Genomic DNA, 17,906 nt, shown 5'->3' with positions numbered 1-17,906 from the left:
ACTTTATAGCTGATCAATAAAAATGATTCAGACAAATTCAGATGCTGATTGGGCCAGGGGTGGGGTGGAAGGTTGTGTTAATAAAATAAACAATTGCAATCTTTGAAATTAGTTAGGGAAATATGGGACCACATCTTGGCTCAAACGGTTGAAGCATAAAAATTAGGGCTTGGGACTGACTGCAGGGTACAAGTGGGGGACCGAGAGATGGAAATAAACCTGAATATCAAATTGAAAAATGTACTATCTAGCTGTGGGGATATCTATCTCCAGGTAACAGCACCTGGCTAAACATGCCTCCATGGCATATTTGAAGTAAGAAAAAGGGGTGCTAGCCCTGGTGTTATATAAACATATACCAACTAAGCTAATTTATGGATAAAATTCAGTTATCAGTACACAGGGGACACAGTAAACTTATTTTTCTACACTTTCTGTTTCTTCTTTTCTTAGTTTCCAAAAATTCTATTAGGAAAGAAGTCCAAAAAAAAAAAAAAAAAGGAAAGAGGTCCAATTTTTCCTCAGTTTAAGGCGCAAAATGTTTTGTGAGACCAAACCCTAAGCATAAAGGAAATCTGAGTGTGAAGTTTAGTATGATGGTAGTACCATTCATTTTGGCTTAGCACTCTAAGAGCTAGTCGAACAAAGAGGTGGAAACATAGAATGGGAAAAGTCTGGAACACTTGAAATATTTATCTCTCAGCACCACAGGCTTTTCTTTCCTGTGGGATAGTGGGGCTTCTGGAAAATGGAGGATATAGAGAGTCATTTTGGAGGCTCTGAAATATACCATTGATATAGGTATTGATAACTCTGTTCAATCTAAAAGAGAATCTTACCATCTACTTCTTAGGTTTATTTTCCTTTATCTTTCTCCTCCAGGTACCAATACATAAACTTTCCTAAATTTTAATTAAGAAAGAAAGTATTGTTAATACTTAGGTAATTAGGAAGTTATAGCTATGATCCTCTGGCTTCTAATGTTTTCTATGATACATGACAGGAATAGTCAACACTATGCTGAAACAACTAGATTTCCACATGTAAAAGAATGAAGTTGGAACTCTAATTCACTATAAAAAATTAACTCAAAATGAATCAATGGCCTACATATGAGACATAAAATAATAAAACTCTTAGAAGAAAACATAGGAGTAAATCTTCATGACTTCAAATTTTGCAATTGATTCTTAGATATGACACCATAAACAGAAGCAAGAAAAGAAAAAAATAGGCAAGTTGGACTTCATCAAAATTGAACACTTTTGCAAATCGAAGGACAGTTTCAACAAACTGAAAAGACAGACTACAAAATCAGAGAAAATATTTGTAAATCATATGTTTGGCAAGGGACTAGTATCCAGAATATACAAAGAAAATCTACAGCTCAACAAAAATTTAAAATGAGCAAAAGACTTGAATAAACATTTTTTCAAAGAAAACAGACAAAGAAACAGACACATATTATGTGTGTGTGTGTGTAGTATTCTTTGTTCTATCATTTAGAATATCCACACAAATATGATAAATATGTTCTCATTTAGCATATAGGATATATACTTTATGATCAATAAACATATACTTTATGTTCAATAAATAACATGCATATTATATTGTTGGTATAATGTGTTTGAGGTTCATCCATATTGTACTTATATAATATTCCATTGTGGAATGGTAAATAGTATATGTTACATGTGACTATACCGCATTTTGTTATCCCTTCTTTAGCTGGAGATTTGGGTTGCTTCCATTTCCTGGCTATTGTGAATAATGCTTTCACTAGAACTCATGTAAAAGTATTTGTTTGATCCTGTTTTCTTTTGGATAACTTTATATCTAGGAGTGGAATATCTGGGTCATATGAGATTTGTTTAGCTTTTTGAGGAATAACTCAATAGAGTGGATAAAATTCATAAGGTAGCAGAATACTGTGAGAAAAGAGGTCCACAGAAATAGACTTTTGGATATATGAAAGGGTCTCTTTGGGTCTTCAGCTGAGTACTAAACAGCAGATGCATTGGAGGGAACTATCTAAGGAAATGAGGAAACAGGGATTGGTGCTCACACAGAGCTGGGAATAGTTCCTGCTCCCTCTACCTAGAATGGAAAAACCTCATAATTCACTGTGCATCAGCTACAGTATTAAGATGGTTTTGCCTCAGTTCTGAGGTAAGGTTAGCACTAGATTAGATGGTGATCTGGTTCTACCTCATAAAGCAAGACCCCAAAATAACCACATTCAAGGACAAAGCTCAAGAATATTTATAGTAACACAAAAATATCCAACATACAAGGTAAAATTAATAATACCTGATATCCTATAAAAATTACCAGACATGCATAAAAACAGGACAATATGATTCATATTGAAGAGAATAAAAACAATCAAAACCATATCAGAAATGACATATAATACAACCAATAAACAAAGATATTAAAATAACAATTTTAACTGTCTTCCATATGTTCCAGAATATATAGGATTTATTCAATATATTAAGTGGATACTTGGAGGATATAAAAAAAAAGACCTAAGCTTAATTTCTAGAGATCTGAGAGAGAAGCCTACTAACTTCTTACCTGATCTGAGATGAGAAGCCTACTATCTGAAATGGGAAGCCTACCTGAGATGGGAAATCTACTAATTCTTACCTGATCCATATAGGTGGAAATTTTAGACTAGTGACCAGAAGTCTGACTTGAACCACCAAAATAGAGTCATGGCCCCCAAATTCTGGACCTGAGGCAATTTACAAATCCAAGAAGGATACCTTGAGAAAGGATCCTGCTATATTACAAAATTTTTATACTGTGTAACAATGAGCTCATACTCATGGAATTCACTGTCTTATAGCCTCCATCATTCTGAAACAGCTGGTTTGATAGGGCTATGGATTACCCTTTTGAAAACTCAGTCATGGCGTCAATTAGGTGGCAATACCTTTTGAGATGGGGCAATATCCCAGTGATCCATGCTCTAAATCAGACTTAGCATATAGTACTATTTCTCCCATAACCAGAATTTATAGATCCTTACATTGTAAATCCAAAGCCTGGAAATGTGAATGGCTCCTCTCACTATTGTCCTTGGTCTAAAGATCTTAGTTTCAAAGCAAGGAATGCATCCACCAGATGATACAATAAAGATTCCACTGAACTAGAAGTTGAGACTGCCATCTGGCCACTTTGGGCAGCTCAACCCTGTGAATCAACAGAATGAGAAAGGAGTTACTGTGCTGGATGCAGTGACTGATCCTGGCTATCAAGGAAAATTGGGTGCTATTATACAATGAGAGTAAAGAGGATTTTGTCTGAAGTACAGGAGATTCCCTAGAGCATCTCTTTCATTCTCATGTCCTTTGATTAAAGTCAGTGGAAAACTATAACAATTCAATTCAGATAGGATTTCTACTAGCCCAGCTCCTTCAGGAATTAAGATTTGGATCATCCCACTTGGCAAAGACCCACAACCAGGTGAGGAGTTTGCTGAGAGCAAAGGGGATATTGAAAAGGTAGTGGGAAAAGGAAATGAAGAAAGTTGTGGAAGACTAGAAATACCAGCTCTGAAGATGTGACCATATGAGGAAATGAAGACTATAATCATTAATAATATTTTTGATGTGAATGTTTATAGTACTTATATATTACTTTATTATCTCTTATTGTGTAACATAAAATGTGTTAATAACAGTTACTATTATATTTCCATATTTAATCGACAGGAGATCACAAGAGAAGTGGAAACATCACCCAAAGATTTTGTATCCTCTGCTGGGGAAATGACTAGCATGTTTTTAGTTTTATATGGGATAGTTCATTCTGTATATCATTATTTTTTATTACAAGTATGATTTGGTTTTGTATTTCCCTGGTAACTTCAAATGGTTTAAGAAGCTGTGCACAGGTGCCAGGGTATAAAGGGGTGGGCTGTGATAGCTTTGTGATATGTCAACTTAGTTAGGTTGAACTACATTTCACAGAATGTCTTGTCTAGTATGTTTGTAGTTAGGGTAGTCTGCAAGAGATATTCTTTTGTGAGAGTTGGAAGACAGAGAGGAAGCAGCAGCCATTTGCAGGATATATACAACTTCTTATAGTTATTCAATTAAGCAGTAGTCTAGGGCCTGATGTGAAGGGATTTTGGAGATATAATTAAATTTCCAATTTTTATTTGACTAAAAGGGAGATTACCGTAGGTGGGACTGACTTAATCAGGTGGTAGCCATCAAAGCAAGTAGGTCTCTGAAAATCAGAGACTTAAAGCATAGTTGGGCCTGCAACTGCTCTCCCTTCCTCCTGTAGCTTTGCTTCTTGAGTGTCCATCTGTGGATTTCAGGGCTGGTTAGCCAAAGCCCACAACTGTGTGAGCCAATTCCCTTAATATCATTATCACTATGTATCTTTGTGTGTGTATAAAGTTTTACAAAATACATATCCTACTAGTCTGCTTCTCTGGTTGAAGCTTGACTGACATAGATTAAAAGAGATTTAAGTAATATATGAACCTGTTGTAATGTATTTATTTGGGTAGAGGTTTAAACAAAATGTAAAAAATATTATTCATATAACATTCAGAAAATTTAAACACAGACTGGATATCTGATAATAATGAGTTTTTGTCAATTATTTTCAATATAATAATGGTATTTTGGATTATTTTAAGGCTATAATTTTTTCAGAATAAAAATCTAATGATAGAATTTGCTTCAAAATTAGCCTGAGAGGGGCACCTGGGTGGTTCAGTGGTTGAGTGGCTCAGTGGTCTGTCTATGGCTCAGGTCATGATCCTGGGGTCCTGGGATTGAGTCCCACATCAGGCTCCCCATGGGAAGCCTGCTTCTCCCTCTGCCTATGTCTCTGCCTCTCTTTCTGTGTCTCTCATGAATAAATACTTTTAAAAATTAGCCTGAGAAAGAGGTTAAATGAAACAAGATTGATCAGAAGTTTATAGTATTGAAGGTAGGTATACAGTACATGGGATCCATTATACTATATTATCTCCTTTTGAATAAGAATTTCCATTATAAAAATGAAAAAATAATTTTTCTTAAAGCCTACAGTATTTGACTCTGAGAGGAAAAAGTTAAGTAAAGCAAATTATGCATTTACTAAATTTTCTAGCCTCCCTTCAGACATTAGGTAGATCTGCTATACCCAGTCCCTTTACAACACACACGCACACGCACACACACACACACCCTGCACCTCTTCTTTCTGCACAAAAGACATTTAACATCCATATGTAAAATGCAGGTTTTAATAAGCAAGCCCTACACATTCTCAATTATATGAAATGAAACATGGATAAAATAATTTAGAATTACATGAAGTCAATTAGACACTTCTGACCTACCACGGAAATGCTTACACAGTGAAACCAAAGGATTAAATAGCGAGGCAGAATCCAGCAAGGTAGAGTATGGTAATGTAGTTTTTTTTTTAATATACAAGGATACCAATTTCTTCTTGTACTTATAAACACATGTAACATTATTATAAGAAAAATGGAACTTCCTATTATCTGACGTGTAATAAGCAGTGGAAATAGCAGACTACATTAGAAAGTAGTCTTGACTAGAGTTGTAAAAACCTTGTCTAGAATTCAAGAAGGACTAAGGCTTATTTGAACAGCAGGAAGTAAACACTCAGAAAATCTGAATAATCCATAATGTATGCAATTCCCTGATGCTGTTTGTGGGTCTAATGGTTTATCATTTGAAGATATATTTCATTATATTTATAATGTCTATTTCTTCAATTCACATCATCTTGCTATAGTACTTCCTGATAAAGAATCTATCAAAATGATTGTTTCCACATTCAAATGTGAAAAAATAAATTTTGAAGTTCTATCCTCCTACTCTCTACCTCTGTTCTTGATCTCTAGCTTAGTTGAAACTAAAAAAAGTATAGATAGGGAATAAAACATCATGAAGCCTAGAGGATGTGGAAACATACTAATTTATTACACCACAATGTAATATAAGAGTAAACAATAATAAACATTTCTACTATTACTCATGGAGAAATTGCCATATAAAAGAATCTGATGAATAAAAAATATTTTAGGTTTATAATTAGCAGACAAAAAGTCAAAACTCTTGAGTGTATAAGGGTCACTATATAATTTACTATCAAATTAGGACAATTTTGAAGGTATTGATGGCCTAAGCCAGGACCAGAACAAACAGAAACTCAGGATCACTCTAGGCATCAGAATAAAGTATGTGTAGAGGAAGGTATTTTATGGATGCAAGAAATAAGTGATTTCAACTTAGTAGACATTACATATGAATACTAGTTAATTACAACTTCTTTAATCTACTTTTGAAGTTCTTTTTTCTTAACTTTTCTCTCTCTTCATTTTATCATCTTTATCATTTGTTTTTACTCCAGCAATTTTTCATATCCAAATAGTTTAAAAGATGGAACTGTCACGTTTTGGATTGTCGTCCCAATAAAATATTTTTAACTATAGATTTCAATGAGTGATTGCTTTAAAAATGTAACAGAGAATAAATATATCAAATATATTATTTACAGTATCAAAATTGTTTTCCTTGGTATATCATTTTCCATTGTGCCTAAAGTACATACACCTTCAAAATGTGTATCATTAACAGATTTACAAATACATGTTAATGCATTTTGATATTGACAATTTTCTTTGTAAGATTCTATGGTCATAAACAAGATCGCAAAGCTGAGTAGGTAAGAGTCCGAACCAGATTATCAGTTTAAGGTTCTTTTTATTTTCAACTTTTTTTTTTTTGAAATAATTTAGACTTACAGAAGAGTTTCAAATATAAAAATTCCCCAATACCCCTCATGCAACTTCTCCTAATGTTTACTATTTACATAATCATGTACCAATTATCACAAGGTTCTTTTTGTTGCACTGTATAAAGTATTAGTTCAGATTTATTGTCTTTAAGGTAAGTGTGAAAAGATGTATTTCATAATATTTAGAAAAATGCCACATTATTGATCTGTTACAAATCAAGGAAATATACTCCGTGCCAACAAACTTAGGATTCTTTCTAATATTAACATATCTCTTTATGTATTGGGATGAATATTAAGGCTTGGGGATGTTTTGGAATAATGCTAATAACACACTTATGTTTCCATATAAATTAGGGTGAGCTTTCATAGACTGTTTCATAAACATATTCGCCAACAATGAATTAATGTGATTAAATACATCAACATAAAAATTTGAATTTTTGAGAAGATAAAGTTTAATAAATAATTTTTCTAAGAAGTGCAATCTTAGAAAAGTATTTCTAATCAATATGTCTATTTGTAGAACTTGTTATACAAACTCAAGAGGTGGGATTGGGTGATAAACTCTTCTGGTATATATTTGCTCCTATTTTCTTTGTGCTGCATTAGATGAAAAAATAGAGTATGTACATTGATTCTTCCTGTCTATATCTTAAAAAATTAAAAATGTGGTTTTTTAAAAACCAAAAAAATATTCAGTCTTCTTAGAACCAATGGTTACAATATTTGGATCGTGAAACTTATAAAATCTTAATTTTTTTAGTATTTCCAGCTTTCCAAATTCTTCATATTTATTTGGCCTTCCAACAATAGTTTGCAGTAACAGATTGTCTTCTGTTTTTCTTTTTCATACACTTATGTTGATATTTGTAACAAACTGTTAGTGCCCCACCCATATTTCCTTACCCTCCCAGGGCACAAGTAGCCTGATTTTCCACAATGGTGGGGGATGTGTCCATAGCACAGTATTGATTCCCTAGCCATTTCCAGCCTGTATAAGGGCAGAATAGACTCCAGCGGCCAGGGAAAGTTGTCAGAAAAGGATGCAGCTCTGGCAATTGGAAGACTAGCCAGCATGCATTAAATTAATGCACCCTAGGAAAAGACTTCCATCAATGACTGAAGAGAGTTGGTGCATATATACATACCTCAGTTTTCTCACACCTTGAGTGGGCTAGTTCTGAAGCTACTATTTTAAATGGTTTCCCAGGAATCCCAGTAAGATTAAGCTCTGTTTGCTCACAGTGTAACGTGCTTGGTAATTCACCCTTCCTTGCCTTCCTTCCATTCCCTGTCTCATTTACCCAAATCCTTACTGTTTCCTGAAATCACTTTCTAAAATACACTATTGGTGCTTGAATACTTAACTCAGGATCTGATTTTGGTAGAACACAAACTCCGAAAAGTTTCCCAAAGCATAGGCTGAAGAGACACTCAAGTAGAGACAGCATTAAGTTCTATAGTTAATAGGACTCGCTGTAAGAAAGACGGGGGGAAGCAGGCGAATGGGCTTAGGAATATTTGTGGACATTGACCATCTGTGTTTTCTCTAAAAATCCAGGCATTATTATTGAAAATAGATTATCTTATGTCCATTTTACTCTAAAACTTAGAAAAGAACCCCTTCTGAAAGCCAATAAAGACCAAGGATTTTGTTCTTCAGATTAATATCATTTTCTATCAGAGTTGCTTATGTTTTCATCAATTAAGCAAGGAAAAGCACACATTCTCTTGTATGGTGTTAGAAAATATTATTAAATTTGCAGTGCCAATTGCTTGGTTAATTAAAAAATAAAATATTTCTTTTCAGAGAATTAAAAGGTCAAACATTTCTATTATATTTTTTAAAAAAATCATTCAAACAGTTTATTTGCAGCATAAGAGGTATAGCATACTATATAAACTGGGAGCTGCTTTTAAAATTTTTTTTTCCAGTTTTATTAGCTGATAAAAATGCATAATAAGAGAGAAAATGTTTGTGTCTATTTAATCAGAATGGCAGAGGTATACACTGTGTGAAATGGAGAAGTATGTTTTTTTTTTTTTAAAAAACAAACAATAAAACATAATAGAGAATGGAGAATAGAATGTATTCTCTGATAACCTTCATTGACCAAATCAGATCATAAGCTAACTGACCCTTAGATGTCCAACCAGGTCTTAGGATAGTCTCTGCAATCCCTGGCATATCAGAGTTAAATAAACTATTGGTAAGCATGCTATCCACATTTAAAATCATACCTTCTGCTTCTAGGCCCCATGGAATGGTGGGTAGCATTTAAATATTAAGTCTAAAGAAGGAAATAAGAGAAGGGTCAAATCAATATCATAAGAATACAGTGTCATGACTCTCAGGAAGCTAATTTAACTTAGAAAGTTCATTTTCAATTTAACTTATACACGGCAATGACAGATATTTTCTAAAATAAAATATTTTATTTTATTATTATTTTTATTTTCAGAAATTTGAATATTTTATTTATTATTTTTATTTTCAGAAATTTGTTAACATCAGTTTCCAGGTCTCAGTCTTTCCCCAGTTCAAAACTACATTATGCTGAATACTTTGTCCAAGCTTTAATACAATATAGCTTTGAACTATCTTCATTTTTGAATTATCTTTGTCCCCTGTCTTTCACTGTTTTAAAACAATCTCGTAGCAAATCCCAGCCTTTTTCTAATTTTTCATTTGAAAACATCCTCGCATATTTTTGGTACACTTCACAGAACACTTTGATTACACAATGTCTGGCATCAGCTTTTTCTATCTTGACTACCACATACTTATTCCAAACCCTGATTTTCTTTCATCACAGCTCCCTTGTGGCTTGTTTTTGTTGTTGTTGTTGTTTTTTTTTTTTTTTTTATCCAATTCTGTGTATAAATCCTCTTCATTTTGGTCATGAAGGCCATATCATGGTTTCCTATTACATCATATATCAGATAAAAATCCTGGACTTTTTAAAGGCTCACAGGACCTTTCCCAATATGTACTAACTTACCTGCTTTCCCTTTCTTTGAAGTCTCTGCACATCTTCTTCTCTGACTGGAGGCAAAGTGTTTTTCATAATTCCAGATGAACTTTTATTCCCAAACTGTTATCTCTTCCCTTATTCAGTGGGCTATAATCTATCTTTCATCACTTAAAAAGCACCAGAAATCCCAATGCCGCCTACATGTTCCTTGCAATAAAGGGATGCTGTAAGGAGGGTTAGTATTCTTTTCCATTCCCTTCTCTGTCAGGAATTAAATTTTATTCTATTCTCTTTGGTTATTGCCTCAGATACGCAGGTATTCTTGGATAGAATATAGGATTGCAGTGAGGTTCTTTATTATGCTAGCTTTTACTAAAGCCATCATTCAGGTTGAAGGGCTGTAGTGAAAAGTACGAGGAAGGAGCATCTTTGTTCTAGGAACCCAGCGAGTATGTTTATACCTTTTCACATGTTACAACACATTTCACATCTTACATTATCTCATTTGACTCGTTTAAGACCTGTGGAAAGCAGGGTTGCAGCCCCCGTTTTTAAGCGCGAAGGAGCCGAAGCTCTGGAGTACTGCAATATTCCAGAGGACGGACTCCGGACTCAGGAAGACCTGAGTTTGAATTATTGCGACAATATTTATACCTATGTGGCTTTGAATTATTAATACTTCTAAACCTAAACTGCCTCGTAAAATAGGGACAGAAATAACTCTATGATGTACTGCACATAAAGAGCATTGCATGTAAAATGGATGGCCTGGCACATGGTAAGCACTCAATAAACAGCCAACGCGTTAGAGGATTTGCCCAAGACACTTTTAGAACATGACTGCAAGGACTTGAAACCTAGATTTTGGGCTCCAAAGCCCATGTTTTCCCGATTACCCCTACGTGATTCCTAGCACACCGATTAATCAGGCGAGCAATCTGACAGGTGACCTTGAGCAAAATACTCGCGTGCATCAGTTTACTGATCCGTAAACTGAGTCTCTCCTGACTTGCAGAGTCCGCTGTAGCTGTGTAATTTTGGTCTTTTCCTGTAGCTTTGTACACTTGAGGCTCAGATTCCCTGTCTACCCAAGATCTGTATCGTCGTCAGCTGTGCACATTGCAAGGAGTTTGCATTCAGACTTCAATGATTAAGTTTTGTGCCCACTCAGCGGCTGCGGGTCTTTAGCTGCCTGCCCATGGGCGCCTGGTGAAGGGAAGACCCCCGCACCCAGCTTTGTTTAGTTACGACCTGGCTTGCCCCCGAAAGGATTAAAGGCGGCGAGGGGCACTCTAAGTTCCCCGACGAGGTCACCCAGTGCCACTAACAAGCACTCCTGGGACGAGATCCACCCGCACAAAACCGCCGGTGCGCTGACACCCTCGCTGTCCTCTACCTCACTCTTAGGGACTCGCGTACCCAGTGCCTAGGAGTCCCGGGAGCCTAAAGTTAAGCGTCTTCCTCCAGCCTGGACGCCGTCTCACTCGAGCGCCCTTCTCGGACTGACCCAGAGCGTCGCGGCCGCGGCCGCGGCCCCGGCCCCGACCCCGGCCCCGACCCCGGCCCCGACCCCGACCCCGGCCCCGACCCCGGCCCCCGCCGCCGGAGCGCCCACCCCGCCCCTTCATCCCTCTCCTACCCGAGGGTCCTGATTGGGAAGGGGCCTGAAGAGCGTTCCTTACATTCCCATCTTATTGGCTAGCACGGCTGTCAGTAATCTCCGCTTCCCGCCTTCTAGCCTAGCGTGTTTCTCGGACCCCTCGGTGTCTGCGACAAGCCGCTTACGTTTGCCTGAGCCGTGCTGCCGCGGCCCGGCGACCTTTCACCCCCCCCTTTCCCACAGGAGCGCCCCGGGCCCCGGCCCCGCCCCCGTCGCCGGCGCGCGCCCCCGGGGCCCGCGCTCGGCCCGCGCGCACACGCACGCGCACGCGCGCACACGCACGCGCACGCGCGCACTCGCTCGCACCCCCTCCCCCGCCTCCGGCGCGGCCCCCTCCGCCCCCGCAGGCTGAGGCACCGGCGCTGGGAGGAGGCGGCGGCGGCGGCGGCGGCGGCGCTGCTGAGAGGCAGGGACCCGAGCGCGAAGTGTGTGGGAGTCTACGAACTCAACCCCTCCGTACCCTCCCCTCGCAGCCATCCCCCTCCCTCCCCGCCAGCCCCCCCTACAAGCGGGAGAAATAATGAGCGAGACCGGGCGGCAGCAGCAGCATCGCCGAGCAGCCCAGGCAACGGCAGAACCGCTCCGGCAGCGGCGGCGGCGGCAGCACCAGCAGCGGGAGCGAGCGCAGCGCTAGCGCGGCGCGGGGATCGCCGCGCTCCTTCCCGGCTCCTGCCCTCCTCCGCCGCCCGCTCCTCTCCGCAGCCGCCTCCTTCCCCTCCTCCTGCTCATTCACTCTTTCCCTCACTCTCCCCTCCTCCTCGGCTTCTCCCCGCGCCCCGCCAGCCCTCGCGCTCTCCCACTCCCTCTGCCCGTCCTCCCCGCTCCCCTCCTCCCGCTCATTCACGCGCCCCTCTCCCTTCACTCTCTCCCCCTCGCTCCTTTCTTCTCCTTCTTTCACCCTCCGTCTCTCACACCCCCTCCATTCCCCTGTCTCCTTTCTGACACTGCACTGCAGCTGCTCCTCAGCCCTGCCCCCTCCCCAGTGAGAACAAACCAGCAACATCGCTTTTTTTTTTCCTAAAGAGATTTCTATTGATCCGATTAAAAAAAAGAAAAACAAAAAAAACCTTAAGAAACCCCAAACGCAAAAAAAAAGAAAAAAAAAAGCCAAAACAAAAGGGAGAACCTTCTCCCCGTAGCAGCGGCAGGAACTGCAAACATGATGGCGGCAGCTCCCATCCAGCAGAACGGGACCCACACTGGGGTTCCCATAGACCTGGACCCGCCGGACTCGCGGAAAAGGCCGCTGGAAGCCCCCCCTGAAGCCGGCAGCACCAAGAGGACCAATACGGGCGGTGGGTATCGCTTCCACCTCCCCGCTGGCCCCATCCCCCGCCGCCCGCCCCTGCCTCCCTCCCTCCCTCCCTCCCTCCCTCCTTCCCTCCCTCCCGCCGGCCCGCCCGCCCGCCCGCCCGCCGGCCTCCCTCCCTCCCTCCCTCCCGCGGCCCGGACACCTCCAGCCCGAACCCGGCGGCTCTCGCGCCCCTGCCCCGCGCCCCCTCCCCTGCACCTGCCCCGCACCTCGCCGTCCCGGACACATTTCCATTTCTCTGTTTATCATTCATCAAAATGGCGACCGGGTTTTCGGAATAGACCTATCTTTCCTTTTAATCGGTCCAAAGACTGACCACTGAAATATCCTAGACCTGGGCCGGGGGGTCCGTTAAGGAGGAGGAGGATGACCCCCGAGCGAGGTGATGGCCGCCCGGAGATGCGCGCTGCATTTAACAGTCTGATAAAATAAATAAATAAATGGCACTTGGGTAGCGGATAGCAAATGACTGGGGCACCGGAGAGTTTTTCCTCTCTCCATCCCCCTTGCTTTGGGCCACAAGTAGTAGGCAAAATCCTGACGAGTGCATGCTCTTACCGCACTTAGATTGTCGTTGCAAATGTCTCATTGATTTGTCTTCAGAGGTGTGCATACGAGGGTGGGGGTGTCTGGTACTGTGGCTTGTTAGTTTAACATCCTGCGCTTCCTGGGAAGATGAGTTATAACGGGACCGGTATCGCTTCTTCATTTGCACTGGAGTCATCCTAACAATGCACCCAATGCATCGAGGCAGAGGTGAATTTATCCACAGCATGCACACTAGAGACGGATGGGGGTCTTGCGAACGGCACACCCGCAAAAACCGGGGACGTTTATTCACAGGAGGAAGCTGGATTTACCGGGCTGTTTCCTATTTTAAGACTCCATCAGTTTGTCGGAAATTAAAGTTTATGGAGTTGGCTTTATTCTCGAAAACATTTCATTTCACTCTTTCTTGGGTCATCCACTCCCTCCGCTTTAAAAATCGTGGTGGCTATTTTGGAGAACTAACATAATCTGTCGGGTCACTTCTAAGTGTGTTTGATATAAATGACTCCTAAGCTTTTTAGTATTGGCAGAATTCTTCTTAAGGTCCTTTAATTAATGAGCTTAAACGAGATCATGCTAGACTAAGAAGTGCTAAAGAAATACCCCAGGATTAGTTAGATCTGCCAGTTCACATCACTTTGAGTTATTTCCTGGCAGTTATTGCAGGCTTGGAATACACCCTACAGTTTGGGTGGATTATTTGGTGGGAGAAATGTTTGTTTTGCATACTTTAAGTAGAATATAGGCGATGGCTAATTGTAGTCCTTAGGTGTTTGCTAGGGTCAAACCAATATATATATATATATATATATATATATATATATATATATATATATATATATATAGCTCATCACTGTTTACAGCCCTCTTACTTATTTATTATATCGCAATGTGTTAAGTGGAGATTTGTCATCATATAAATCTCCGAAGTTTTGTTAAAGGGTCAGTTCATTTCATTTTACCATAGTAACCACAGATAGAATTGGAGGACTTCCATGTTTGGAATAACAACTGGAATTTAGTCATCAGTTTCTACAATGCTGCAAAATGATGGAACATGTTTAGTTTTTAATTCTAAGTTTGAAAGTAGAAATCCTACAAAATGGGAATCATTTAGTACTTACTTATTTTTCATTGCAATTGGCTTACTTTTGTTCTTTGAAAAAATTTAACCCCCTGTTTCCTGCAGCTGTATGCCCTAGGTTTTAATTGCTGTTTTTCCCTCTTGAGGGTGGAGAGGGGATACAAAGTTTAAAATTATCATGTTAACCAAGTATATTTCTTTGCATTTTTCAGAAGACGGCCAGTATTTTCTAAAGGTTCTCATACCTAGTTATGCTGCTGGATCTATAATTGGGAAGGGAGGACAGACAATTGTTCAGTTGCAAAAAGAAACTGGAGCCACCATCAAGCTGTCTAAGTCCAAAGATTTTTACCCAGGTAGGTGCAATGATGAAGAGATTGTTTGATAAATCCCCACGGAAAGAAAGAGAACATCTACCTGTGTTGTGTGCCGTATTCAGATAAATTCTTAAGAGTATAGACTTTATTTATATGTTGTATTTGTGGAAAATCCTAAAGTACATTTCTACTGTTGGTGTTAATGTTTTGTTTCAGTCGATATATTGTGTCTGATTTAAGAACAATTACGAGGTGCATCTTTTGGGTATTTCTAAATACTACTTCTAATACTTTTTTCTAATTAGGGAAAAAAACTCTAAAATTTAAAGATAGAAACGTGGACAGCTGGCATCAGGAAATAGGGTTCTTTTGAAGTTTTCAGACATCATTGTAATGACAATTAGTCTAGAGTGAATTCAGAAGTGGGGGTAGGAAGGCTTCTTAAAGAATGGACCATTTACTTCTAAATCCATTATGTACCTCTTTCTGCTTCACTGCTTTGTTTGTTGGCCCTGGAGTGAAGTAAAGAGTGCTGCCTCTTCAGATTTTTAAAATACTGCGTTTTTAATGTAATTGTGACAAGGAAATATATTATTATGTAAGAAGTAAAATAATACTTAAGAATTTGTGTTATGAAGAGCTGTATTGGGTTAAATTATGTTAACAGTTGTGTGGTACTGTAACCTACTGGAATATGGCAAGTTTCCTAGGTGGTATAATATATATATATATTTTGTACTTTTCAGTGTGTGCTTTTTATTTCAAGTGTTACATAGTTTTGCGTGTTTGTTCTTTTTCTTTTTTTATCGTTTTGGTACTCAGTATATGGACTTTAAGTTTAACTGGAAAATCTGCATAATTGAATAGTATTCTCTTAGGTAAAAAACATGAACTGATTTGCTTTTACCCAGGTGTAGCTTCTGCCTTTTTTTTTTTTTTTTGGGTTATTTTGTCTTTATTGGCCATAAAAACTATTTATTCAATGCTGAGGGAACTGATACTGCCTTTTTTTTTTTTTTTTTTTTTTCCTGTTGGGGAAAAAAAAAAGCTTATTTCCTTTCAATGATCTAATTTCAGTAAGGGTTCTTTAACAGAGGGTTTCTTTTTCATAGCCAATTGATTGGTGGTATAAAATGGACCATTATGCTAGATAAGGTTTAGGATGGTTGAAAATATCATTTAGTTATATAAATTAATGTAGTATATTTGGTAAACACTACAAATATTACACTGAAATGTAATTTATTAGATATGCTGTCCTTTGAAAGTTTGCTCCTGTGAGTGTAGTTTTGTAGATGGCTTTCCTTGTCTCTGAAACTTTCCTTATGCGTTAAGAAAGTTTACTAACGTATTCACGATTGTATGTTTAAAAGATATATTATGATGAAAAAAAATCAATGTGGAATTGTGAAAACCGTAGTACAAATAAAAGCACTCAAAAGAGCTTGATTGCAGAATTAATAACGTGATAGTTCTAGGAAAAGAGCTGCAATGGTAAATTAAATTCACTGTCAATAGATGAAAATGAAATAGCTTTTCTGCATTAAACATGAGGTGGTATCAGATGTGCAGGGATGTTACAGAAAATTGGTGTTTATCAAGGATATTCCAAATAGTAAATTAAATGCCTTTTCATTTGAATATAGTTTATTTTCAGTGGGTTGGAAAGGGTGCACCGAGAATTAGATCTTTTGTTTTTAGTCCACTTAGTTATGCATTTTTTTTTATTACATTGAAATTGCTTATTTATAGTTCTGAGGCATGTTATTCATATAGAACAAGAATATCCGTTGGAAAAAATGGAAAGCTGGAACGCGTTGAACAAAATTTTGTGTGTGTAGTGACGTAACCTGATCAAATGTGATTTGAAATGTCTGGATAAAAGAAGGCTTATCCTCTGCCTGTAACAGGTGGAAACCAAGTACACACTGGAATCAATTTTAAGGATAAAATAAAGCCTGTAATTAATAAGAAGCTGTATTAATTCTGAACAATTTTTATTTAAATATGATATTAACTAGGTTATTACCTGTTCAGACAGATACATCTCTCTTCTTCTGATAGACTCCAATTTTAATGGTCTTTCTGTTTACACTTGACCACAAGGCTATGGAATTATCCAAGGTCCTGGTATTCCTCAACATAACAGCCTCTGAGCTACTTTCAAGTTCTCGTACTCAGATATATTTAAGGGATAACTACCTGCTCATCTCAGACGAAGTAAATTAGAAAAACGTGATTTATGTCACCGAGTTATAAGGACTTTCTTGTAGGATTATGCAGTAATTTATTGGGAAGCCCATTTTTGTGTTTCATGTATGCATTTATGACTCCTGTTGGATTAGAATGAATATGCTTAATGTTTTATTTCATGAAGAGTTTTTCTGTTTCTCATTTGGTAAGACAGTGTATTTGTGGAAAAGTGTACTTTAGTTGTATAACCTAATGGATTTTCCCAAATTACCTAAGTTTTGAAACAGTATAATTGTGTTCAGAAGGTTTAGTTAAAATACTGGTGTACGTAAGACAGATTTTCTGTAGAATATATAATGCAGACTACAGCCACACTTTGAGGATATTTTAACAAATTTCAACTCAAATGTATGTCCATTGTTTTTATTAGAGCAAATATAGTCTATTCATATTTATCATATTTGTAGATTTTTTTATGGGTTTTTTTTTTTTTGCTCAACTTGTGTCTTTAAAATATCTTAAGCAACCTTGCTTTTTTGAGTAATTTTTAATATTTATGGTTGAAATCAAGAAAACATTTTGTGCACATTAGTTGGTATGATTTAGAATTTGTAGAACTGTATATTGCATTGTATATTTCACATTTCATAGTAAAATAATTTGGGGAAATTGTATGATCAGGATTGTAAGGTGCATTTTTAAATTACTGTAATCAGAAAGAAAAGATCTGCAAGTAGACATGCTTTATTTTTTGCTGTGCTTCGTAATTCATTTATCTTTTTAAAAATCTAAATCTTACAGAACACTTACCACCTGAGATTTGTGAATATGTCTTTTTTTCTTACTTGATTAAAATAGCTTATTTATTTATATATCTTTTTTTATAAATGGGTTCCCTAAAGTTGTTGCTTTGTAGTAAAAAATAGCTTTCTCATTTGGAGGAATATATTACTGAATGCATTTTCAGAATGGCGATAGTGTTCTCTTTTATTCTTTTATTTGGCATCTGAAGATGTGTTTAGTTTTT

General features: G+C 38.1%; 1 protein-coding gene and 1 long non-coding RNA gene across 8 annotated transcripts in view; one reads left to right on the top strand and one right to left on the bottom strand.

Annotated features, from left to right (window-relative positions):
* Positions 1–11,584, bottom strand: part of LOC111096972 — a 66,377-nt gene extending 54,793 nt beyond the window's left edge. For both annotated transcript variants that reach the window (XR_005363081.1, XR_005363080.1), the window contains exons 1-2: positions 11,404–11,584; positions 9,031–9,080 (exon numbers count right to left, since the gene is read on the bottom strand). This is a non-coding gene — a long non-coding RNA (uncharacterized LOC111096972). The remainder of the gene's footprint in view (positions 1–9,030; positions 9,081–11,403) is intronic.
* Positions 11,585–12,460: 876 nt separating this feature from the next.
* The window catches only part of NOVA1 (NOVA alternative splicing regulator 1), a 149,514-nt gene continuing 144,068 nt past the window's right edge, over positions 12,461–17,906 (top strand). For 2 of the 6 annotated variants that reach the window (XM_038544369.1, XM_038544368.1), the window contains exons 1-2: positions 12,461–12,719; positions 14,582–14,725. In XM_038544369.1, coding sequence (XP_038400297.1) covers positions 12,584–12,719; positions 14,582–14,725 — 280 coding nt within the window. In that variant the 5' untranslated portion in view covers positions 12,461–12,583. Of the gene's footprint in view, positions 12,720–13,089; positions 13,493–14,581; positions 14,726–17,906 lie in introns of those variants that run through there. The other 4 variants (XM_038544371.1, XM_038544370.1, XM_038544373.1 and 1 more) reach the window with 4 other exon arrangements.

This window comes from Canis lupus, chromosome 8 (genome assembly GCF_011100685.1).
Source record: "Canis lupus familiaris isolate Mischka breed German Shepherd chromosome 8, alternate assembly UU_Cfam_GSD_1.0, whole genome shotgun sequence".
Lineage (NCBI taxonomy): Eukaryota > Metazoa > Chordata > Mammalia > Carnivora > Canidae > Canis > Canis lupus.
Note: the sequence above shows the minus strand (reverse complement) of the source record. Positions and strands in the feature narration are given on the sequence as shown.